The sequence below is a fragment of the Cetorhinus maximus genome, chromosome 13, assembly GCF_964194155.1.
Source record: "Cetorhinus maximus chromosome 13, sCetMax3.hap1.1, whole genome shotgun sequence".
NCBI lineage: Eukaryota > Metazoa > Chordata > Chondrichthyes > Lamniformes > Cetorhinidae > Cetorhinus > Cetorhinus maximus.
Genome location: NC_135891.1, coordinates 76510617 through 76537407, shown reverse-complemented (window position 1 = coordinate 76537407; position 26791 = coordinate 76510617). Strand labels below are relative to the sequence as shown.

At 43.3% G+C, this 26791-nt stretch overlaps 1 protein-coding gene across 1 annotated transcript; it reads right to left on the bottom strand.

The window, feature by feature from the left end:
* Positions 1-696: 696 nt before the first annotated feature.
* On the bottom strand, positions 697-26459 carry LOC144688723 (E3 ubiquitin-protein ligase TRIM62-like). Its single transcript, XM_078555602.1, has 6 exons — positions 25312-26459; positions 20738-20833; positions 17363-17596; positions 16092-16114; positions 13152-13300; positions 697-3546 (listed from the first exon to the last, which is right to left on the bottom strand). The coding sequence occupies exons 1-6, from the start codon at positions 26062-26064 to the stop codon at positions 3002-3004; spliced, it is 1800 nt and encodes a 599-aa protein (XP_078411728.1). The 5' UTR covers positions 26065-26459; the 3' UTR covers positions 697-3001.
* Positions 26460-26791: the final 332 nt, after the last annotated feature.

The window sequence follows — 26791 nt, the reverse complement described above, 5'->3', positions numbered from 1 at the left end:
AATCGCCGCTCGTGATTGGCTGCGCGCCGCCATTTTACATGGGCAGGCCAATTAAGGCCCACAGAGTGTGACGCGCACCCAGAAGGGCTGTGCGCTCCCTGTGCGGGTTGGTGGAGTAGGCTGAGTCGGGGCCTGTGCTCAGAAATCTCCCTGAGGCATAGAGCTGCCTCGGAGATTATTTTGATCTTTGAAAATTTTAATAAAAGAAAAAGAAAATTTTAAGACATGTCCCCTCATGTAACAGCTCACATGAGCTGGGACATGTCAATGAATTTTAGTAAAAATTTTTATTAAACTTTAAAAACCTTCATGAAACCACATCTCGTCTGTGGATGAGGTTTCATGATAAATGTGAAGGCCGCCTGGGCTCTCCGCCTGCCTGACAACCTTAAGGTTGGACGGGCAGCTCAATTAATTAGTTTAATTACTATTTAAATGGCCTTAATAGGCCTTTGACAGTTCGGCAGGTGCGCAGCCAACTCCGGTGCACGCCCACCAAACTCAAGATCTGAATGAAGCGCGGTGACGTTGGGATGCCCGCCCGACGTCACTGCGTGTCATTTTATGAGTCGGCGAGCAGGCCCCACCCTGACTCACCGACCCGAAGATTCTGGCCTAAAATAATCCAAACATTTCTGCATGATTCTGAAGGGGCTTGACAGGGCAGACATTTAGGTTATTTCCTCTGGCTGGGGATTCTAGAACATGGGGGCACAGTCTCAGGATAAGGGGATGATCATTTAAGACTGAGATGAGGAGGAATTCCTGGACTCAATGGGTTGCGAATCTTTGGAACGCTCTACACCAGAGGGTTGTGGCTACCATGCAATCAAGGGATATGGGGTGCATGCGAGAAAGTGGAGTTGAGAGCGAAGATCAGCCATTATCATACAGAATGAAGGAGCAGACTCAATGGGCCGCATGGTCTACTCCTGTTCCTATTTCTTATATTTCACACCCCTAGCTCCTGTCACATTCAAGGGGAGATTTCCGAAGGTTTCATCACATGACCTCCCGCCTCCAAACACCCCACTCAAACAACTTTTTAATTCCACGTTGAATATTTTTATAACTAATAAATAAAAGTGTTGAAAGAAAATGAAAAGGTATGTTTTTTAAAGCCCTTATGATGTTTCTGCCAGGTTGCTCACAACAGTGTCCAGGGGATCAATGTTCAATTCCTACAATCCTAGCACAGGTTGGAGTATGAGGAACAGAGAGGCCATAAATGGAGGAGGTTACAAGATAGAGAAACACAACACCATGGAGAGACTTAAACACGACAGTGGGATGTGTCCGGGGACTGGGAGCCAATCAGCAAGGAAAAAGGTGATGACTGAATGAGATAGGGTGCAGGATACAACGAAGGTATTTAACCTATGACTAGATTTGCATGAAATGCATGAAGACCACAGCTGTTGTGCTAGACAGTAAACTAAACTAACAGTGAGGTTGATATAAAATAAACCTCAATGCTGCAGGTATCTCCAGCATCAGTTTAGATATTAAGATTATACATTATGTAAACTAATCATCAAACTCTCTCTCCACCTGTGCACATCACATTCTTAAACATTGTGATCATTTTTTTTTTAATCGAAACATACTCTGTACATCATAGGTGTGAGGTAAGTAATAGTCAAGTCAAAAGCTTTACCTCTCAATGCAGCAGTGTGGACCAGTTGATCTGTTCCAGGGCAGCAATAGGCCACTAAATCTAGCCTTAGTGAGTCTAAGCTAAGAAGGGGAAACAATTAGTTAGGATTCTCCAACTAAATGTTATCCAGTGACCAATTGGCACATGCTGGTTGGCTGGGTGAAGACAGGATAGACTTGTCTGTGTTTCTGGCTCAGGCAGGGGGACTTAGTTCCAGCGTGTGAATGACTGCCTTCAGTAGATAGATGGTAGAAATTTGAAAAAGACTGAACATCACCCTAAACACTGCTGGATGACTGTTGAGTACCTCACCAACCCCAGCCAAGTCTCCAAGGTGTAATTTTAGCTAGACTTGGTGACTGGCAGTTGCTTCTGCAGCAGAATTTTTAAAACACTTCTTGGGACAGGAGGGGCAGAGAAAAAGCCCTTGAGTTAAGGTGCAAATGAAAGGAATGCATTGCCCAGCACTGAAAAAAGACTTGCATTTTTTAGCACCTTTCACAAACTCAGGATGTCCCAAAACCTTTACAGCCAATGAAGCCTTTTTTGCAGTGTGATCGATGGTGTAGGAAACTAATTTGCACACAGCAAACTCACAACAGCAATGTGATAACTAGATGATCAGTAGATGGAGTATTATCAGCACTGATGATGCATCACTTTGGACTGCACAATGCCAGGGATGTAGTGAAATCAGCCACTCCCAGAGCTAGATAGAGGGGCTCAGTGAGTGTTTGCTCCTGGAAGTTAACAGGGTTAGTGTTTGTTGAGGGATAAATATTGGCCAGGACAGCAGGGAGAATGCTCCTGCTCTCCTTCAAATAGTACCATGGGATCTATTACACCCAGTCAAGAGGGCAGACAGAGTTTCAGTTTGACAGCTCATATGAAGGACAGCACTTTCTTCATTACTGCACTGGAGTGACAAACTGGATTTTGTGATCAAGATTTTGGAGTGGGACTTGAACCCTCAACCTTTTGACACAGAGGCTAGAGTGCTACCACTGAGGCATGGCCAAAATTGATGCCATTCAGTGGTTCCTCTTGGGTTGGCTGATGGTTCCATTGCTGCCATGCATGACAGCTGACTGGAGAATTATCAAGCCGTACCAGAGCAAAGAGTATATGAAACCAGAAGAACCAATGCCAGGCATCTGAGGAACCAGCACTGTGGAAATATCGCTTAGCGCCAATGACATGATCATGAAGCACCATTGCAACCTTTGGTACTGGAGGAAATATGCCATTAAAGAATAGACAATCTTGCAATTTTTTTTGGTCAGGTCATTTCCTCTTTGTACATGGAGTATGATCAGCACTGGCTGATCATCACTTTAGACTGCATCACTTTAGACTGCACAATGCCAGGGATGTTGTGAAATCAGCCACTCCCAGAGCTGGGTAGAGGGGCTTAGTGAATGTTTGCTCCTGGAAGTTGTGTAACAGGGTTAGTTTCTTGTCAGACACACTGTAAAATGAGATTATTCCGGTGTCAAAGTCCACGTAGACTCCCACTCTGGTGGGCATCTGAACCGTTAGTTTAGTAGCATTGTTATCATGCAAGGCTGCAAGGCTCCCTGGCTCTGAGTACAGACACCACGACTCCTTGTTCTGTCCTAGTGAACACTCTTTACCCTTGCCTTTCCGGGTCAGGCTCTCATAACACATCCCAACATCCCACCGACGGCGATCTCCTCCAACCTCCACTTCCCAATAGCAGCGGCCATAGCTCAATCTCTCAGTGCACAGAATCTGCCACCAGTAGTTGAACCTCTTTGGGCTATCAGGGTAAGGTTGCTGACGTTTTGATCCTGATACAGACCGGTTACTGTCAGCCAGAACAAGGTGAGGAAATGCTGTGTGAGGATCCAGAGTTGGTGACTGTCCATCTGTGAATGAAAGGAATAGTTTGAGTAAATCTCAGCTGTTCACTCCTGTGAAAAGGAGCTATCCAAATGCTTTCAGTGACATTAGAACAACTGCTAATTAGAAATATTACATTGAATATAAAGCACAGGAACAAGGCCATTCAATGGCAGTGTTTATGCTCCACTCGATTTGCTTCATCTCACCCTACTAACATCATAGAACCATAGAAAAGTTACAGCACATAAAGAGGCAATTCAGCCCATCGTATCTGCATCAGCCAAAAAAAAAACTAGCTGCTGCCATCCTTTCTGCCCCTTGTGCTTATCCAGCTTCATCTTAAATACATTAATGCTAGTGACTTCAACGACTCTAATGGTAGCAAGTTCACCATTTTCACCACTCTGAGTGAAATGTAGTAAGGTGTAGATGGACAACAGCTATTTATTAGCATTTATATATAATACTGGATTTTCACCATATATCATATATAGATACTGTGGCATAGTGATTGTTGCTGGTCTAATAATCCAAAGGCCTGGACTAAATGCTCCAGAAACGTGAGTTCAAATCTCACCACGGTAGCTGGGGGATTTAAATTCAGTTAATTAATTCAATCTGGAACTCATCTTCTTTTGTATGGCTTTAGGAGCAGAAGCAGTTGTCACACCTTTAACGTCAAGTTCCCTAACCAATCCAAAGCCCTGTTGGAGAGCAAGTGTAACTCCAGGATGTTGCCTTCCAACTTGAGTCAGGGGCAAGATGTTGTTATGTGCTCCATGGTTTGGTCAGGGTTTCCGCAGTCATAGCCAGGCTAGGTCTTGAAGTGCCACTTGTACATCAGGTGGCCACACACTGGCCATTAGAATCTGTATTCTATTGAGGGTTGACCACATGCTCCAGGGGAGATTGAAGCCTGGTTGTTGAGATGTTGGGTCGGAGACAATGGGCTGAATAATACGGGACGGGGTGGGGAGGGGGGTGCGGTGTGGATGGCTCACCGCCCCCCTCCCCCACTGGATGCAAAGTTGGTGTGGAGCTGACATGTCCCACACCAGCCATAAAGCACTGTGGGCAGGCTAAATGAGGGGCTAGATTTCTGTCCCTCACTGAGGAGGAGGTCCCGCCCTCTGGAGCTGTCAGCCAATCGGATTGGCTGACAGTTCCATCAGTCTCGGTGGCGTCAGTGATTGCTGCTGGAACTGCAACAAATAAGAAGCAGAAAGCCCATGGAACTCTGGAGCAGGTAAGTCCGGAGTCTTGGGCAGGGAGGGACTGGGCAAGTGAGGGAGGGGGCGGGGCAGGGTGAAAGGCCCCCCCCCCCCACCCTGAAGAACAAACATCCCTTTCCTTCCCACCCTTTGAAGAGCTTTGTTAAAAAATCGGGCTGCCCACTCCCGCCTGACTGCCCATGCCAAATGTTTTATGACATGGGCAGTATTTTATCAGGGTCAGTTGGCTTGGTGACAATCCTAACTGACTCTTGATTGCTTATTAGAATATGGCGGGCAGGCTGCTGATTTTTGTGCTTGCCCACCTTCCCACTCCGTATTATGGGGGAGAGCTCGGGGGTGGGTGGTAAGATGGTGGGCTGGGTACCCACCCTATTTTACGTGCTCCCCTGCCCAAAACATGCCTGGCCAATATGTTCATTTGGGAAGGTGTTTTCTGCCCAAGCTTTCCTCCAGGTTTCATCAGTGTTACAAAGTTGGAGATGTTTGATTCGTGTTCAGAGGAGATTTGGTTGAGTCATGTGGCGAGTTGGGGGGGTGTGGTCTTGAAGGTCTCTGTGGATGGGGAGGTTGCTGTTGATCCAAGTTATTTCCCTTCTTGGTGCTGCGTCCCATTGAATGAAGGGAGGGACGATATTTGAGAGGACTGGTAACCATTGAACTGGAATCGATATCAGAGTTCCAGAGATTATCCTCATTACTGAGTGAAGTTGTATGCCAATGAGTTTGGTGTGACGATTTGAGGCCCATGCGGGTGCCCAGTATTGAGCTGTCAAGAAGACCAGAGCTATGACAGAATTACAAAGGACACTGGTTTTTGCACTTCAGCTTGTGCCAGCGAGCTTACGGATGATATTCGCTCATGTCTTGGACCTTTTGTCAGTCTTTTGGAGTTGGTGATGGTAAGTCAAGGGTCACTGTAAGATAGGGTGGGAGTCGGGTTATGCCACACTTTTCTGCACAGAAGGTGACATTTAAAGTGTGTGCCTTGCAATTTTCTAGGTGGAATGTAGAGATGATTAACTTGACCAACGTCAATTTGCCAAAACAAAATCTGGAATCAAAAGCTACTATCAGTAACGGTGACGATGATTATCATAAAAATCTGGAATCAAAAGCTACTATCAGTAACGGTGACGATGATTATCATAAAAATCTGGAATCAAAAGCTACTATCAGTAACGGTGACGATGATTATCATAAAAATCCATCTGGTTCACTAATATCCTTTAAGGAAGAAAATCTGCCATCATCACCCAGTCTGGTCCAAATGTGTCTCCAGACTCTTAGAAATCTAGTTGATTCTTAACTGCTTCCTGAAATGGCCTAGCAAGACTCTCATTTGCATCAAACTGTCATGGAAAAGGCTAATAAGAATAAAACCGAATAGATCACCTGGCATCAACCCAGATATCGGACACAACAAAGGCACACCCAACTCAGTCAACCCTGCAAAGTCCGTCCTCATGGCCATCTGGGAACTTGTGTCAAAATTGGAAGAACTGCCCTACAGGCTAATCAAGCTTCAGCCTGACACAACCATAATCACCAAATCATACCTATTGTCACGACCCAGTGGGGATGGTGCAGTGTAATGTCGAGCCCCACTGTTCCCCAAGCTGCGACAAATGTGAAAAAGTTTGATCAAACCAACAGATTGCCCCAATTCTACCTAACTGTTTAATTTAAGTTAACGGAATACAAGCACCAGGTTTGTAAACTTAGTAAGTAAATAACTGTTTATTGAACAAACTGTCATTAACCAGTGACAAAAGAAATATGAACTGCTCATTTCTAACTCTATAACCTAAACTGTGCCCCTTTTTAAATCCCTATATACACACATACAAGACATACAAAAACATGGATTTTAAGGGTGGGATAAAACAGGCCAATAGCACTGATTCCGGAGTACAGGATTCAATGGGTTGATTTTGATCGACGTCTTCCAAATTTCTTTCAGTTCTTGTTGATGACACAAGGTGGTCTTCCAGCACTTTCAGTATTTAGTTCACTGGTTGAGCACTTGCCTTTCAATGTCTCGAACAGAGATATTCCCTTTTCCTTTTTACCGGGGTTTCCTCAGAGAGACAGCAGGTTATAGAGATATGAGGAGAAAAGCCAGATAGCTATTATTGTGGAATTACTGGAATCTTCCACACACAGGAGAAAGAGGTTTTAGGTCTTGTTCCTTTCAAGATCAGAGCTATTCAGCTGCGCTGCCCTCACATAAAACCCAGTCACCTGGTCATGAGCTAATTAAAATGCTGTTGTTAGGCAGCTCCCTTGGTCCACGACTCCTTTCCGGCACTATCCTTGTCTTTCATGGCACACTCTGTTCCAGGACTGCAACATTGTATATATATCTCATCCTGCTCTAGTGGACATGTCTTTCAAACTGCAGCCACCGTAATTCCAATCCACAGGCTAACAGAAAATAAAAAGATATGTTCTTTACAACAGTCCACAAAAATAAAAATATATGTTCCTTACACTATTAGTCAATGTCCTGGACTCCTCCATCACCACATTAGAGATGGCAGCACAGTGGTATACAGTCAAGAGGGAGAGTGGCCTTGGGAATCCTCAGCATTGACTCTGAAGTCTCACACAAGTCAAACATGGGAAAGGAAACTTCCCATTGATTACCAACCACCGCCCTCTCTCAGCTGATGAATCAGTGTTCCTCCACTTGGAAAAAGTACTGAGAGTAGCAAGGGCAGAGAATATATTCTGGTTAGGGGGATTCAATATCCCATCAACAGGAGCGGCTCAGTACCACCACTACTGATTGAGCTGGCTGAGTTCTAAAGGACATAGCTCCAGACTAGGCTGCGCAAGCAGTGAGAGACCTAGTACTAGGGAAGATCCTACATGACCTTGTCACCAATCTACTTGTCTTGGATGCAGCTATCCGCGGCAGTATTTGTGGCATGACTACTGTACAGTTCTTGCAGAGATGAAGCCCTGTCTTCACACTGAGGACACCTTCCATTGTGTTGTGTGACTGGGATAGGTTTAGAAAACCTCTAATATGGCACCTCAAAACTGGTGCTGTGGACCATCAGCAACAAGAGTTGCTTTCCACCACAATCTGTAACCTTATATCCCTCACTCTATCATTATCATTAAGCAAGAGGATCAATCCTAGTTCTCTGAGGAACGGAGAACAGCATGCCCAATGTAGCACTGGATGTGCCTAAAATGAGATGCCAACCTGGTGAAGCTACAATATGCATACTAAACAATGGAAGTACATGCAAATTAGGAGCAGGAGTAGGCCACTTAGCCCCTCGGGCTTGCTCCACCATTCAATAAGATCATGGCTAATCATGGCATCCAAGAATATTGAAGGAAGTGAGAGTGGAAATTACAGAGGCACTGGCAATAATCTTTCAATGTTCCCTGGATTCAGGGGAGGTGCCGGAGGACTGGAGAATCGTAAACATTATGCCCTTGTCCAAAAAAGTTTGTAAAGATCTGCCCTGCAATTACAGACCAGTCAGTTTAACTTCAGTGATGGTAAAACTTCTAGAAACAGTTATTCCGGATAGAATTAACAGTCACATGGAAAAATTTGGATTGATTGGAAAGAGTCAGCATGGATTTGTTAAAGGAAAATCGAGTCTAACTAATTTGCTGGAATTTCTTGAAGAGGTAACAGAGGTGGTTGATGAGGGCAAGGCTGTTAATGTGTTGTGTATATGGACTTCAAAAAGGCGTTTGATACAGTGCCACACAACAGACTTGTGAGGAAAGTTATAGGTGATGGAATAAAAGGGACAGTAGCAACCTGGATACAAAATTGGCTGAGAGATAGGAAACAGAGAGTAATGGTTAATGGGTATTTTTCAGGCTGGAAGAAGGTTTGTAGTGGAGTTCCCCAGGGGTCGGTATTGGGACCCTTGCTCTTCCTGATATATACAAATGATCTAAATCTTGGTGTGCAGGGGACAATTTCAAAGTTTGCGGATGATGCAAAACTTGGGAGAATTATAAACTGTGAGGAGGACAGTGTAGAACTTCAAAAGGACATTGACACATTGGTGGAGTGGGCAGATAGGTGGCAGATGAAGTTCAATGCAGAGAAGTGTGAGGTGATACACTTTGGTACAAAGAACATGGAGAGATAGTATAAAATAAAGGATACTATTCTAAAGGTTGCAGGAGCAGAGAGACCTGGGTGTATATGTACATAAGTCATTAAAGGTGGCAGGACAGGCGGAGAGAGCACTTTCTAAAGCATACAGTATTCTAGGCTTCATTAATAGGGGAATAGAGTACAAGAGCAGGGAGGTTATGATGAACTTATATAAGACACTGGGTAGACCTCAGCTGGAGTATTGTGTACACTTCTGGACGTCACACAATAGAAAGGATGTGAACGCATTGGAGAGAGCGTAGAAGAGGTTTACGAGAGTGGTTCCAGGGATGAGACACTTCAGTTATGAGGAAAGATTGGAGAAGTTTGGACTGTTTTTCTTGGAAAGGAGAAGGCTAAGAGGAGACTTGATAGAAGTTTTCAAAATAATGAGCTGGACAGAGCAGATAGGGAGAAACTGTTCCCACTTGTAAATGGATCGAGAATCAGAGGGCACAGTTTTAAAGTGTTTTACAAAAGGATCAAATGTGAGGTGAGAAAAAACTTTCACACAGTGAGTAGTTAGGGTTTGAAGTGCACTGCCTAGAAGTGTGGTGGAGGCAGGTTCAACTGAGGCATTGAAGAGGGCATTGGATGATTATCTAAATTGAAACAATGTGCAGGAGATTGGTACTAAGTTAAAATGCTCAGAGAGCCGGTGCAGACACAGTGCGCTGAATGGCCTCCTTCTACATCATAACAATTCTATGATTTAATCTGATTTAATCTTAACCTCAACTCCACATTCTTGCCTACCCCCCGAGAACCTTTCAAGTAGATTTTGTAAACAAAGCTAAGCAATCCCATTACCAATCAGATCAAAGCTCTGCAGTCTTACCACATCAACTTGGGAATGATGGTGGAAAGTTAAACTTTCTAAGTCTAAGGCCTTAACATCCTTCCTAAATGGTGGTGCCCAGAATTGGCCAAAGTAACCCAGCTGAAGCCTAACCAGTGTTTGTAAAGATTTAGCATAGCTTCCTTTCTTTTATAGCCTATGCTTCTATTAATAAAGCCAAGGATCCTTTAATCCTTTTAACAGCCTCCTCTACTTATCCTGCTACCTATAGAGACTTCTTTACCCATTTTAAATTTGTAGTATTTAGGTTTATTGTCTCATTCCATTCTTCCAACTTCTCCACAGAATTCCTGACCTTTCCGTCCCCTGCCCCCACAAGTGCGAATTAATTAAGAAAAGCCAGCCTGGATTTGTTAAAGGCAAATCATATTTAACTAGATTAAGTTTTTTAATGACCTAACAGAGAGGGTTGATGAGGGTAATACGGTTTGACCTGGTGTACATGGATAAATTACCACATGATAGGCTTGCTAGCAAAGTTGAAGCCCGGAGAATAAAAGGGACAGTGGGAGCATGGATACGAAATCGGCTGATTGACTGGAAAAAAGCAATAGTAATGAATGGTTGTTTTTCAAACTATAGGAAGATATATAGTGGGGGGGTTCCCAAGAGATAAGTATTGGGACCACTGCTTTACTTGATACATGATCTATATATTAATGACTTGAGTGTACTAAGCTCAATTTCAAAATTTGAGATGACACAAAACTTGGAAGTATTATGAACTGTCAGGAGGATTGTGATAGACTTAAAGAGCACACAGGCAGGCTGGTGGAACAGACGGACGTGTGGCAGATGAAATTAAATGCAGAGAAGTGCAAGTTGATACATTTTGGTAGGAAGAATGAGGAGAGGCAATATAAAATAATGGGTACAATTCTAAAAGAGGTGCAGGAACACAGAGACCTGGGGGTTATATGTGTACAAATCATTGAAGGTAACTGGGCAGATTGAGAAAGTGATAAAGGGACTGCCATTGACATCAAGGTAGCATTTGACCGAGTGTGGCATCAAGGAGCCCTAGCAAAACTGAAGTCAATGGGAATCAGGAAAAACTCTCCACTGGTTGGAGTCATACCTAGCACAAAGGAAGATGGTTGTGGCTGTTAGAGGTCAATCATCTCAGTCCCAAGATATCATTGCAGGAGTTCCTCAGGTAGTGTCCTAGGCCCAACCATCTTCAGCTGCTTCATCGATGACCTTCCCTTCATCATAAGGTCAGAAGTGGAGCTGTTTGCTGATGATTGCACAATGTTCAGCATCATTTGCGACTCCTCAGATAGTGAAGCAGTCTGTGTCCATTTACAGCAAGACCTGGACATCTCTCAGGCTTGGGCTGATATGTGGCAAGTAAGATTCATGCCACACAAGTGCCAGATAATGACCATCTCCAACAAGAGGGAATCTAAACGTCTCCCTGTGACATTCAGTAGCATTACCATCGCTGAATCCCCCACTGTCAACGTCCTAGGTGTTACCATTGACCAGAAAGTTAGCTGGGCCAGCCATATGAATACTGTGACTACAAGAGCTGGTCAGAGGCTAGGAATTCTGCAGTGAGTAACTCACCTCCTGACTCTCCAAAGCCTGTCCACCATTTACAAGACACAAGTCAGGAGTGTGATGGAATTCTTTCCACCTGCCTGTATGAGTGCAGCTCCAACAACACTCAAAAAGCCTGACACCATCCAGGACAAAGCAGCCCACTTGATTGGCACCCCATCCACCACCTTAAATATTCACTCCCTCCACCACTGGTGCACAATGGCAGCAGTGTGTACGATCTACAAGATACATACAGCATTTTCCAAATTCACAACCTTTACTGCAGAAGAACAAGACACACCACTACCTGCAAGTTCTCCTCCGAGCCGCACCATCCTGACTTGGAAATATATCATCATTCCTTCTTCATTGATGGATCAAAATCCAGGAACTTCCTACTTGACAGTACTTACACACCACATAGACTGCAACAGTTCAAGAATGCAGCTCATCACCACTTTCTCAAGGGCAATTAGGGATGGGCAATAAATGCTGGCCTTGCCCGCATCTCACGAATGGACCTTCCTCATCCAGAAATATCTACATTTGGCCAGGGAGTTCCTTTGAGCGGGATTTCTATCGGAATAGTCTGCTGTCCTTTCTAGCTTTTGTTTTCAGTGACTGCTCATCCTCTTTTTCCAATGTTCCCTGTTGGTATTTCAAATTTAGAAATTTTCAATTATTCTTTCAATTCCTGATTTAATGTGAAATCTTTTTGAACAAACTATTTTTCAATCAGTTTCCCCCCACACAACGCTTTTTCTTTTGTCATTTCAATTCTCTCCTGCTGTATTATATTATTATTCTGCTGTATTATATTATTCCGCTGGGTTATACTCCAGTTGCTTATCTTTGTCACTCAAGGTCTTTTAGATCTTCCATGAAACTACATTGTAGCAACACACATGATGGAGCTCACATAACATCATGGAAAACCCATGAAATACTTAACACAGGAATTGGCCAGAAGGTTGCACAAAATATTAATCAGACTACAGTGAAAGTACCACGTGCAGTTCTGGTCACCATGTTACAGGAATTATGTGATTGCACTCAAGAGGGTACAGAGCAGGTTGACGAGCATGTTATCTGGACTGGAGAATTTTAACCATAAGGAAAGCTCCCACTCATTCATAATTCTATATATATAGAACAAATCCTTTGAGATATCTCTGATTTCAAAGCTAGAGGTAGAATAATATATTTTCATTGTAGTTTTCATAAAATCCAAAGTGGGGAATGGTAGACAGTGGTGTTCCCCAAGGGTCAGTGCTAGGGCCAATGTTCTTTTTGCTTTTTTTAGAAATGACTTGGATCTTGGAATACAGAGTAACATTTCAAAATTTGCCGATGATACCAACTTAGAGACATGGCAAACAAATCTTCAAACCCTGAAATATTTCTAACCCAAGAACGTGAATGGTAATCAGTTTAGCTTATTGGAATTCCATTCAATTGGAACTGAGTACGGACCAGAATACCGCTTTGGACACCCAGTGTGAGCATTAAGACCTAAGATTGAGAAAGCTGCATTATTTGGTTATGACAAGGTAATTGTACATGCTAGCCATTTCAAGCCTTGTCTGCTGTCAGCATGCACTGCTCCTTGATCCTCAGACGTTCTCTGATATATCCTGTACATAGATAGGGCTCCACTCTGGAGCACAAACCCTTTTAATCTCTGTAGATTAAAGCTCCAACCATTCCCCTGCCCCTGCACACACACACACACACCGCGCCCCCCACCCCCATCCCCAACAATGTTTCATTCATATCTGAAGAAGGTGGGAACATCACTGGCATTGTGTGTGCTTTTTACCCAGGTGTGCAGCCATTTCTATCAATACTTACACATACTGACCAGGAAGTTCCTACCCAGGGTTGGCTGGGATGCTGCCACATACTGCTCCTGGACCCAATCTACCAGCCTTTCCACAATAGATATATCCACATCAGAGATGGGAGCCTGCGCTTTGAATGGTTCAGATGCATCCTTCATCCTTCAAGAAAAAAGAACTTGTATTTATATAGAGTCTGTCACAACCTCAAGATGTTCCAAAGCAGTTTACAACCAATGAATCTATTTCTAAGCATGATCACAGTTGTGATGTAGGAAACATGGCTGCCAATATTTGCACAGCAAGTTCCCACGAACAGCTATGCAATAACGACCAGATCATCTTTAATGATGTTGGATGAAAGGTCATCAACCTGAAGCATTAACTCTGTTTCTCTCTCCACAGCCTCTGCCAGACCTGCTGAGTATTTCCAACATTTTCAATTATTGTTTCCATATTTCCTCAGTACTGCACTGGGAGTGTCATCCTGGATTACTGTATGTATTCAACTCTCTGGAGTTATACTTAAACCTTTTGACTCAGATGAAAGAGAGCTACCTACTAAGCCACGATTGACCCATGAAGCAGTACCAGCTTCAATGGCAATCTGGGATTTCATCACAGCTGGGCCAATAGTCAGGTTGCTATAATGGTCTTTACATCCCTGTACATCAGGGCCACAACAAAAACAACAACTACTTGTATTTAGTTAGCACCTTTAATATAATAAAACCCCCCACTGAGGTGTGATGAAACAAGATATGACACTGAACCACATAAAGTGATATTAGGGCAGGTGATCAAAGGTTTGGTCAAAGAGGTGGGTTTTAAAGAGTGTTTAAAAGGAGGAAAGAGTGTTGGAGAGGCTTAAGGAAGGAATTCCAAAGCTTAGGGCCCTGGCAGCTGCAGACATGCCCACCAATGGTGGAGAAATTAAAATCAGGATGTATCAAGAGGCCAGAATTAGAGAAGCAGATATCTCCAGAGGCTTGTAGGTGTAGAGGAGATTTCAGAGATAGTGAAGGGTGGGGTGATAGAGGGTTTTGAGGATTTTAAAATCATGGCATTGCTTAAATGGGAGCCAGTGTAGGTTGCTGAGCACAGGAATGATGGATGAATGGGATTTGGCGCAAGTCAGGACACAACAGCAGAGCTTTGGATGATGTTTTCTAAATAACTGAGAAGGAGAAATGTGCAGGGATGTGGGGGTGTGGTAGTGGGGGAGTGGTAGGATGTGAATTGCTCCTTAGGAGAGCCAGCACAGACATGATGGGCCGAATTGCCTTCTTCTGTGCTGTAACGATTCTATTCTATTCCATGTTAAGTTTACAAAGGGTGGACCATGGGATGCCAGCCAGGAATACATTAAAATAGTCATCTAGAGGTAACAATGACATTGATGATGAACTGCAGCAGAGGAGCTAGGGCTGGGGTGAAGTCAGGCGTTGTTATGGACGTGGAAATAGGCAGTTTTAGTGATGACACGGATATATGAAAGCTCAACTCTGGGTCAAATATGATACCGCGGTTGAGAACAGTCTGGTTTAGCCTCAGGCAGTTTCCAGAGACAGGGATGGAGTCAGTGGCAAGGAAATGGAGTCTGTGGCAGGGACTGAAGACAATAGCTTCAGTTTTCCCAATATTTAATTGGATGAAATTTCTGCTCACCCAGTACTGGATAAACAGTCTGACAGTTTAGAGAAAATGGAATATTGATTTTGGAGTTTACATGCAGGAAAATTTATGGGAGGATAGGAGGGCAGGGAACTTAGAGGAGAGAGACCTTGATGAACTGAGATGGTGTTTGAAATCACTGAAGATGAGAAGTCACTCAGAGGCTGAAACAGTTAACTTGAGAAAGTTAGTATGTCACCTGGGCAAGGAGTAGAGAACCAGGATGTTAAATGGGAAGTGGAACAAGGTGAGATGCTCAAAGGAGGAGTTGGCTATAAGAGTAAAGGAACAGACCAAAGTGTGGTTTGATTGTAAGAGCTACACTGCCATCGCAATGGTATGGGTGAGGCAAGTGCTGAAGGGTTTAGCCAGTGGAGGGTTCATTTGGGGTCAGCCAGGTTTCCATCAAGGTCATAGTATTGATGCAATCATCCACAATAAGCTCATGGATTGCAAGGGCTTTGTGTTAGAGTGAATGGACATTGTGGGGGGAGATGTGAAGAGAGGCGGTGATAGCTGGACCATTGGCAGGGTCCACAGGGTCAGCACTGGGAAGGGTAAGTTACAAAGGGAGAAGCGTGGAAGGATCAGCCTCAGCCTGGTCGCTGGGCGGAATGGTCTGTAAGAGAGTCGATGGGGCAGCTGGGGCTGCTGTTCATGAGGAGGCAGCAACAAGTGTTTTTATGGGCCCTTTGGAGGATGCCAAGAGACACAGAGAGAAGCCGTAGGCTTATTTAAGAGGCAGTCAAGCCTGGAACAACAGCGGTAGGTATGTAGAGGGGTATGAAAGTGCTGGGGTAGGGATTTGGGGGGCAGAGTACTTGAGAGGGGAGAAATGAAAGGAGGGATAATAACAGGAGGGAAGGGTTGAGGAGGGATACAGAGAAAAGAGAGAAGAAAATAATTAAGTGGAAATGGAATGGTAGGCTCAGATCTGAAGTAGCCACCAAAGTGCACACATGAATGGACACAGAGAAAACTCAGGTTACTTGGCTGTAACGTAAATTAGATTACACAGATCACAGAATGATATTCAGCAACACCTTGTTGAAAGTATGCATGTTACTTTGAGGACAGGTTTAGGCTCAGCATTGATCCTTACCATTGTGTTGCAAACGCTAGACAACCACTACATATTTGCAAATAAGCAAATGTTATCTTACTACAAATATTAGAAGTTAATAAAAAATCACGTGCTTTTATTAGATTTTGGTTTCATTAAAATATTACCGAGGGCAGGAATTGTTATAGAGAATTATGTAAAATATTTGGCTCTTACCTGTCTGCCATTGAGTTAAGCCCCTGTAATGAAAGAACACATTGGAAACATTGTAAATAACAGCATCAAAACCATCTTTATTATATCAAATGTCCTATCCAGTGATTCAAATTCTGTAGGTTCCAAAATTTTCACTGTACCTTTTATCAATGTTTATTTTATGTCAAAAACTAAAACTTTGTGCTTCTGAAGAATATGCAGCCCAGAAACAGGTCATGTCCCTGACCTCACTTGAGATTCTCCCCATCTCCTGTAACTTGTGGGGGTTTGGCAAAATCAGCGCTACACCTTCTACTTAGCCATTTATTACCTTTCTTCGGGTTACAGCCTGCACTTAGCCATTCAGTCCCGTTTAGGTTACAGCAGTATTTAGCCATTCACTCCCTTCGCTCCAGGGGTTGCACAATCTCCACCTCTAGTTGCTGAAATGCCAAGTGCCTAAAGAATCATAGAATCATTCAGCACAGAAGGAGGCCATTTGGCCCATCTTACCTTTGCTAGCTTTTTATAAGATCTACCCAAATAGTCCACTTCCCTTGCCCTATCCTCATTGCCCTGCACATTTTGCCATTTGAAGTGTATTTCCAGTTCCTTTTTGAACATTACTATTGCATTTGCTTCCGCAATCCTATCAGGCAGTGCATTCCAGATCACTACTTACTGCATAAAAAAATCTCTTATCACTGATTCTTTTGCCAATTAGCTTAAATGTGCGCCTTCTGTTTACCAGATCTCCTGACAATGGAAATTTCTCCTTACTTATCTTGTCAAAATCCCTCATAATCTTGAAGACTTCTAATACATTTCTCCTTAACCTTCTCTGCTCTAAGAAGAACAGCCCTAGTTGCTGTTATTTAATAAAAATCAATATTTAAGGAACTAACTTAGAAATGTGAATTTAATAGAATATAGGAATTTAAGGAGTTGAAGATGGATTAGGTCCCCCACTTAACTCCTCACTGTATCCCTCACTCCCTCCTTGCCAGAAATACATCTCATTGTTTCTCGAACCCACTTACTCCTTAATTTCCTAATGTTCATACCCCATGGGAATAGAACCCTTCCTCACAGGGAACAATTTGCCCAAATAAATTTTGTCTGTTCCGTTCATAATCCTGAAAACTTCAGTTAGACGGCTATCCAAACTGCTTTGCCTTAAATTCCTGATATTCCAGAACCACCCATGTACCATCCGAAGCCAAGGTTTAGGTGACCAAGACTGCACACAATACTCTCTATTACTGAAGACATTGAGAGAGGTGCAGCATTACCTGTATAAACAAAAGATCTTCATTGTGCTTCAGAAGGTCATTGAGATCAGAAAAAGACTTTTCAAAATCTTTCACTTTCTTTTCCATCTCACAGATCATGACATCAATCTCTGTAGTCAGATGACTCTGTTCACTCTCCAGGTATTGCAGAACTCTCCTCTCCTCTTTGTCAATGTGCTTCCTCAGTGTCTCATATTTTGCCTTAATTTTCATCTGTACAATTTTTTTCATGCTCTTAAAATGCAGAAGGAGTTTTGTCAGCAACAAGCACAGATCACTTCACCTCATTGTTGCAAAAATGAGACATGGTGAGAAAAGCCATGCTTTCCTGTCCGTGAGCCAACACTTCCTGTTTACTTATGGCAGAACCCACCCAAGGATCTGGTGCTGAGTACACAGATGGCTCACACCAATTTTCTCCCCTTTCATCCAGTCAGCCTAACATCTGTCATTGGGAAAATGCTAGAATCCATTATTAAGGAAGTAATAGCAGGACATTTACAAAATCATAATACAATCAGACATCAGAATCAACATGGTTTTGTGAAAGGGAAGTCGTGTTTAACAAATTTATTAGAGTTCTTTGAGTATGTAAAAAGCAAGGTAGATAAAGGGGAATCAGCACATTTGAATTTCCAAAAAGCATCGATAAGAGGCCACATAAAAGATTATTACACAGGGTAGGAACTCATGGTTTTGGGGGTGATAACAGGAAACAGAGTCAGGTTAAATGGGTCATTTTCAACCTGGCAAACTGTAACTAGGGGCACTTAAAAATAATAGATCTTCCATTTAAAACTGAAAAGAGGAGAACTTGACCACTTTTTCTCTTCCTAAACTTGGTGGGGTATTGAGATCAGTTATGATGCCCAGACTAGCATTAACTAACTCAACACAAACCGGGAACAAAACTTCAGACCTTTCCAGTCAGTATGATTCAGCTTTTCCACTGAATGAACTCACTAGCACAGTGATTTGGTTTAGTTGTTATATAGGAACATAGCAGCAGGAGTAAGCCATTCAGCCCTTCATGCCTGCCATTCAATAAGATCATGGAATGTTGGCCTTCATAGCCAGAGGATTTGAGTACAGGAACAGGGATGTCTTGCTGAAATTGTACAGGGCCTTGGTGAGACCACACCTGGAATATTGTGTGCAGTTTTGGTCTCCTTATCTGAGGAAGGATGTTCTTGCTATAGAGGGAGTGCAGCGAAGGTTTACCCGACTGATTCCTGGGATGGCGGGACTGACATATGAGGAGAGATGAGTCAATTAGGATTATATTCACTGGAGTTCAGAAGAATGACGGGGGATCTCATAGAAACCTATAAAATTCTAACAGGACTGGACAGGGTAGATGCAGGAAGGATGTTCCCGATGGTGGGGGAGTCCAGAACCAGGGGTCACGGTCTGAGGATATGGGGTAGACCATTTAGGACTGAGATGAGGAGAAATTTCTTCACCCAGAGAGTGGTGAGCCTGTGGAATTTGTTACCACAGAAAGTAGTTGAGACCAAAACATTATATGTTTTCAAGAAGGAGTTAGATATAGCTTTTGGAGTGAAAGGGATCAAAGGGTATGGGGAGAAAGCAGGAGCAGGCAATTGAGTTGGATGATCAGCCATGATCATAATGAATGGCGGAGCAGGCTCGAAGGGCCGAATGGCCTACTCCTCCTAGTTTCTATGGGCAGAATTTTCTGCCTGTCGGGCGGGCGGGCCCGACCCAATCTCCAGCGGGTGGGGAGCCAATCCCTGCCGGAGAAGTAGGCCCCGCCATGTGATGTCCGGCAGGAAGCGCTATGCGCTTCCTGTGCGGGGGGAGGGGATTCCCCAAAAGCAAGAGTGCGCTCTTTCTTTCATGCGCACGAAAGAGCGCACATCTCCCTGAGGCTAAGTGCTGCCTCAGGGAGATCGTTGACACTTTTAAAAAGATTAAAAATAGAAATTTTTAAAAATCTTTATGTCATCTTATGACAATGTCACATGAGATGGGACATGTTCATAAATTACAGTAAAACTTTATTAAACTGTTTAAAACCCTGCATGAAACCTCATCCCGCTGGTGGATGAGGTTTCATGTTTTTTCTATTGCCCGCCAACTTTAAGGTTGGACGGGCAGGTCCTTTAATTGTTTAAATGATCCTGTCAATGGCCTCAATTGGCCATTGACAGGTCAGCGGGCCCGCAGCTGATTTTGCTGTGCCCCCGCCTTCCTGAAAATTTAAATGGAGCAGGATGATGTCGGGGGTTCCGCCCGACATCATCCCGTGTCATTTTACACATCGACGAGCGGGCCCCGCCCCCTGCTCGCCGACGGCAAAATTCTGCCCTATGTTTCTGTGGCTGATCTGGTTGTGTCTCAACTCCACTTTGCTGTCTGCCCCCCATAATCCTTGAATCCCTTGTCTATCAAAAATCTGTTTAACTCTGCCTTTAATAAATTCAATGACCCAGCTTCCTGGGGAAGAGAATTCCACAGACTAACGACCCTCTGAGAGAAAACATTTTTCATCTCCATCTTAAATGGTAGACCTCTAATTCTTAAACTGTATCTCCCAGTTCTAATCCCTCCCACAAGTAGAAATATCCTATTGATACCTACCTATCAAATCCCCTCAGGATCTTATATGTTTCAATAATATCACCTCTCATTCTTCTAAACTCCAATGGGCATAGGCCCAACCTGCCCAACCTTTATTCGTAAGATAAACCACTCATCCCAGGAATGAGTTGAGTGAACCCTCTCTGAACTGCTTCTAATGCAATTAAATATTTTTTCAAATAAGGAGACCAAAACTGCACACAGTATTCTAGATGTGGCCCTGTACAGCTGCAGTCAAACTTCCCTACTTTTATATTCAATTCCAACTTTCCATTTGCCTTCCTAATCACCAGCACCAACTTTCCATTTGCTTTCCTAATCACTTGCTGCATCTGCACACTAACTTCTTGTGATTCATGCACCAAAACATCTGGATCCCTCTGTACCTCAGAGTTCTGCAATCTCTCTCTATTTAAATAGTATACTGCTTTTTTATTCTCCCTGCCAAAGTGGACAAGTTCACATTTCCCCACATTATACTCCATGTGCCAAATTTTTTGCCCACTCACTTAACCTGTTTATATCCCTTTGCAGACTGTCTACCTCCACTTGACAACTTACTCTCCTACATATCTTGGTTTCATCAGTAAATTTAGCTACCATACATTTGGTCCCTTCATCCAAATCATTGATGTAGACTGATGTGGCACTCCAATTGTCACAGCTTGCCAACCTGAAAAAGACCCATTTATCCCTACTCACTGCTCCCTGTTAGCTAACTAATCCTTTATCCATGCGAATGTTACCCACTGTTTGAGAGGCTCCTCCTACCTGTGCATTCTTCTTCTCTTTGTGAAGATCACTCAGAGCTAATTGAACAGCTTCAATATTATTTCGGATCTTCTGCAGCTGATGTTGTAAGTGATTCTAAATTGGAATTTTGGAGACATTGAAAACATTAAGAAGGTCAAGTTTGTGTCACCATTTTCAAATTGGTCTAAATAAGACCAAATGACCAAAACAAGCTGCATGAAGAAAAGCACCTCACTTACAACTCATATTAACAGCATTCAGCATTGAAGAAAACTAAAGAATGGTGTGAAAAGGGGAAATGTTATCAAAACCCCCATAGGAGAAATCAAAGCTACAGGTGACAATGGCAACACAATTGGGCAAGTTCAAGCAGTTTAAGAAAACAGGCAAGGAAGGGATGGCAGACCACCTGAATTGCACAGAAATAGAAGACCACAGGCCCATCAGTACCTGTGGACTTTTCATTCTGGTTCTTAGAGTTACAAGATTCCCTTCAGTAGAAAACAACTTCGAGTAGGAAACAGAATCAGACACCAGACATGGCATCAATATACAGATGGATTCAGCTTGCCTCTGTTTACAGCACTTTCATCTCTGGGTCAGAAAGTTGTGGGTGAAGCCCCTTACTAGCCTGGCAATGAGGGAATTTTACATTGTTGCTGGTGCTGTTCTTCAGATGTCCTTATTCTCCTTTTCCGATGATTTAGTTGGATGTTCAAGGCCCCACGGCACCATCCAAAGAGCAAACTGTTCTTATGCCATGGCCAACATTTCTCCCTTAGTCAATACTACCAAAACAAACAGATCCATCTCATTAATGAAGAGTCATACGGACTCGAAACGTTAACTCTGTCTTCCTCCCCACAGACCTGCTGAGTTGTTCCAGCAATTTTTGTTTTTGTTTCAGATCCATCTCATTGCTATGTGAGATACTATTAGGACAGAATGACACTTCTAAAAGTAATTCATTGTGTGAAGAGATTTTAAGCTTTTATAATGTGTATGGCACTCTGTGAAGCAAGTTTTACATTCTGCCACGCTGGTCTGGAGGATGTTTTGGGCTATTCACTGTCATCCAAGACATCCTAGACCCTTTGTCAGAACACCCACCTGAAACGTTAACTCTTTTTCTCTCTCCACAGATGCTGCCAGACCTCCTGAATATTTAAATTATTTTCTTTTTTTTCAGATTCCCAGCATCCTCAGTACTTTGCTCTCATCTTATGATGATCAGTTGGCTTAATGGATGAAATCTCATTTTCCAAAAAACATTTCCTACTAATACTGACATTGGATTGTAATAACAAGGAAAGATCAATTGTGAAGTGAATTTTCCTTTGAATCTTCACAGCCAGGAAGGAATGTCACAGCTTGTGAGAAAGGCAACTGTAACTGGACTAACCTGCATTGGATTTAAAAGCAGCCTGTCTGTTCTGGACCTCATTCTTTGCAGGTTTTAAACGCTTGAGGGTACTTGCACCATGTGACCACTCTGATATTAGGTATTTCAAGGTGTTGAGACACTGCCCAAAACTAGCCAAAGAGATCTGGTGAAACACTTTTGATCTGATAATGGACAAGGATTAAATCGCCAGTAGTTACCTTGCAAGCCAGAACTCTCAGAATCACACAGTGTGGAAGAGGCTCTTCAGCCCATCGAGTCTGCACTGACACATGAGAAACACCTGATCTACCTACCTAATCCCATTTACCAGCACTTGGCCCATAGCCTTGAATATGATGACGTGCCAAGTGTTCATCCAGGTACTTTTTAAATGATGTGAGGCAACCCACCTCCACCACCCTCCCAGGCAGCGCATTCCAGACCATCACCACCCTCTGGGTAAAAAGGTTTTTCCTCACATCCCCCCTAAACCTCCTGCCCCTCACCTTGAACTTGTACCCCTCATGACTGACCTTTCAACTAAGGGGAACAGCTGCTCCCCATCCACCCTGTCCATGCCCCTTATAATCTTGTACACCTCAATCAGGTCGCCCCCTCAGTCTTCTCTGCTCCAACGAAAACAACCCAAGTCTATCCAACCTCTCTTCATAACTTAAATGTTTCATCCCAGGCAATATCCTGGTGAATCTCCTCTGCACCCCCTCCAGTGCAATCACATCCTTCCTTTAATGTGGCGACCAGAACTGCTCACAGTGCTCCAGCTGTGGCCTCACCAAGGTTCTATACAACTCCAACATGACCTCCCTACTTTTGTAATCTAAGCCTCGATTGATAAAGGCAAGTGTCCCATATGCCTTTTTCACCACCCCACTAACATGCCCCTCCGCCTTCAGAGATCTATGGACACACACGCCAAGGTCCCTTTGTTCCTCAGAACTTCCTAGTGTCATGCCATTCATTGAATACTTCCTTGTCAAATTACTCCTTCCAAAATGTATCACCTCACACTTTTCAGGGTTAAGTTCCATCTGCCACTTATCTGCCCATTTGACCATCCCATCTATATCTTCCTGTAGCCCAAGACACTCAACCTCACTGTTAACCATCCGACCAATCTTTGTGTCATTGCTCAGATTGCAATCAGACAAGACAGCACCTTCCACAGCTTCCAGCAAAAATCCCTGTCAAAGGAACATAATGCTGGATGTACAAGCAAATCAGTCAGCATTGTTAAGAGAAAATAGGTTATGATTTTTCGAATATTCCATCTCCCTTCAGAAGCTCCAGCCAGTCCAAAACTCTCTTGATCCACTCATATCCAATTCCTGACCAAATCTGATTCACCCACTCACCCATCACCATTCCTCCCTTCCTCATTCCTGATCCAGAAATCTCAGATTTAAAACTCTTCTCCTCTTAGTGGCCTTTCTATTTCTGTATCATCCCACTGCTGCTGCTTGTAGCTACCCCTACTGGGAGGTCTGCTGTCATGGTATGTCACACTCATCTGCTTTGTGCCATCCTCATAAACCCACTGTAGCTCATCTGCAACCACTCTGTGACATCCATCGTCCAACTACAGCTGGGTCGACCCCTCTTTATGCTGCCCTCCACTTTGCCTTCTAGCAGAGATCTCTGTAGCTTTTCAGCTCTGATCAAATAGCTGAGATACAGAGTAGATAGGGAGAAGCTGTTCCAACTCATAAAAGGATCAAGAATGAGAGGGCACAGATTTAAAGTGATTTGCAAAAGAAGCAAGCGTGATGTGAGAAAGAACTTTTTCACACAACGAGTGGTTCGGGTCTGGAATGCACTGCCTGGAAGTGTGGTGGAGGCAGGTTCAATTGAGGCATTCAATAGGACATTAGATGATTATTTGAACAGAACCATTGTGCAGGGGTATGGGGAAAAGGCAGGGCAATGGCACTAGGTCATAATGCTCATTTGGAGAGCAGGTGCAGACATAATGGGCCAAATGGCCTCCTTCTGTGTCGTTAAGATTCTGTGATCCTGTGACTGACATTTTCTTTACTGGATGTCACTTTTTAGAGTTCTTTCTGCTCTTGTTTTTTTTCAAATACCTCTTCATTTGTCTTATAGTTTATATTTGGATTTTTAAGCGTCCACATTTCAAAGGCCTATTTTCTACCATAGATCTTTATTTATTGTCCAGGTTTCTGAGGCAGGCCGGAAAGTGGATAACATCCTTCAGCACTACTCCATTCCTCTGATTCTGATCCTTCTACAATTCCTCTTCTTTGCCTCATTGAAGGTTGTACCTGCAGTCTCCTGGATTTCACACTCTGAAAGTTCCTCCCTGAGATCCTCTGCCTCTCCACCTCCCTTTCCACCTTTGTGCTACTCTTTCAAACCCTGACCAGCATTTTCCTTATCCTATCCCAATCCCTGTTGTGTTACTTTTGCATCAATTCTCCTCACTACTCTTAAACAACCTCAAGATTATTTATTTCTATGAAATAAAAAACATAAATGCTGGAAATCGGAGAAGTGATTAAATGCATTGATTTGGAACAACTCTGTTTCTCCACAGATGCTGCCTGACATGCTGAGTATTTCCAACATTTTCTGTTTCTATTTTATTTGTACCAATATTCATTATTTAAAACTAACCGAAGTTCCACAAATGCAAAGGATGTTCTAATTATTGTATTTGCTGAGAATCTGAAAACAAATTAACACTGGCATCAACTGCTCCAGGTCAATTATAAAAAGTATTAGATACAGAGTTTAGGTGTGTCCCCACCCTAACCTGAGGAACACCCTGTACTGCTCACCAGTCTCTTGCTCTGCCAATGATTCTGTCTTCAACATTTAAAAAGACTAAAATGCTGCTTTAATTTTCCCCAAATTCATCACAATCACTGCCTGGCACAAGGGCTCTGAGTAATCAACAGAAGTAGAATATAAGTCAAATGTAAAAGTAACCTAAGCTACAATTAAATAACCAATATCTATTTTGAATTCAGTAATTAATTATTGCATTAGACTGGTAACACCCTTGGCATAATGCCAAGTTACATGGCTAACACTGATTTAATTAGATTTTTTATGGTTACAGAGCAGAAAATTAAAAGGATGACTATAAGGGAGGTGCCTCGCCATCTTTATCACTGCTCTTCCCTAAGGTGGCACTGACCCTGATATTCAGCAAATAACACACACTTACCCTCAGTTCCTTCTCCCCTTCACTGATGCTGCCACAGCGGTGGTCCTTGTGTTTCCCGATCAGAGTGCAGAGTGTGCAGACACACACTTGATCATCCTTACAGTAAATCTTCAGCAGCTCCTGGTGCTCTGTGCATTTCCACGGGGACACGTCTGCACTGGGATCTACAAGAAGATGGTTTTTAAACACCGTGCTCTCGGTGTGATGTCTGAGATGCTCAGGGCACATCGAGGCTTCGCATTTTAGACAGGTTTTGACGGCTGGCCGCAGTTTCTCTGTACAGTAGTTACATAGAACAGCATCCTGGGAGACCTCCAGAGCCAGGTATTTCTGAACTATATTTGCCAGCTTGAAGTTCCTCTCCAGTCCGGGCCTTTCGGTGTACTCTGCTCTGCATTCCGGACAGGAATAAGGGGCTGCAGCCGCATCATTCCAGGTCACTTCAATGCAGGATCGACAGAAGCTGTGTTTGCAGTCGAGTATCACAGGGTCTGTGTAAATCTCCAGACAAATAGCACAAGTTAATTCCTCCCCTAAAGCCTCCTGGGCTAAACCGCTGGCCATGTTCAAGTCGCAGAGCTCAGCAATGTTTAGCGCTGTTGTGTTACTGCGATTTGTAGAACACAACAATAGTAGATCAGCAAAACATCTAGTCTTTGATCCCTTGTGTATAAGGGTGTGGAAGTGCACCTGTTCACAGCGCTCCATGACTAGTTTATTGAATACTGGTCTCAGAGTATTAACCCCCAGCATCAGAGAACAGAAGATTTACTAATTTACTAGGTAACTGAGTAACTGTAAAAGTAATTAAATGGTTTGTCATTTTATTGTCAAAGCAAGTTCGCGTTAATAACTCAGGTCAGGCAGCATCTTTAAAGAGGGGAAGAATGTTAACTATTTAGGGATAGCTCCTGATCAGAACTGGAGGATATTACATACACAGAGCGAGGCAAAGGGGGTAGACCATGTACACGAGGAATAGAATAAGCTGTAAACTGGGCAGAAAACGGAGGTAGCTAACTGACAGAAAGGACGATAGTCTGAGATAAGGAGACGCAATGGAAAACATTAGGGAATAGAAGTCATACTTTGATGTAGTGAAACGTTGGAAGGCGTTTCCCAGGAGCATTATCAAATGAGGTATGACAGGAACCACATAAGGAGATATTAGGGCAGAGGACCAAAAGGTTGGTCACGGTTAGGTTTTAAGGAGTGTCTTAAAGGAGGAAAGTGAGGTTGAGAGGTGTAGGAGAGATCCAAATTATATATAAATAATTAAGGCAGGCTTAGTTGAAATTGCAGAGGGAAGCATGAAAATCTGGCAAAGTGGAGCAGGCACCAGTGATACAGAAGTTTGGTTAAAGATAAAGACTATCAACAGCAGGGATCCAGACCACCTGCCGACAGTGTCCTCAACTAAAGCGCCAACCCACTAATTTAAAATGTGTCCTATTCTGTAAGAGCTGAAGCTAGAACTGAT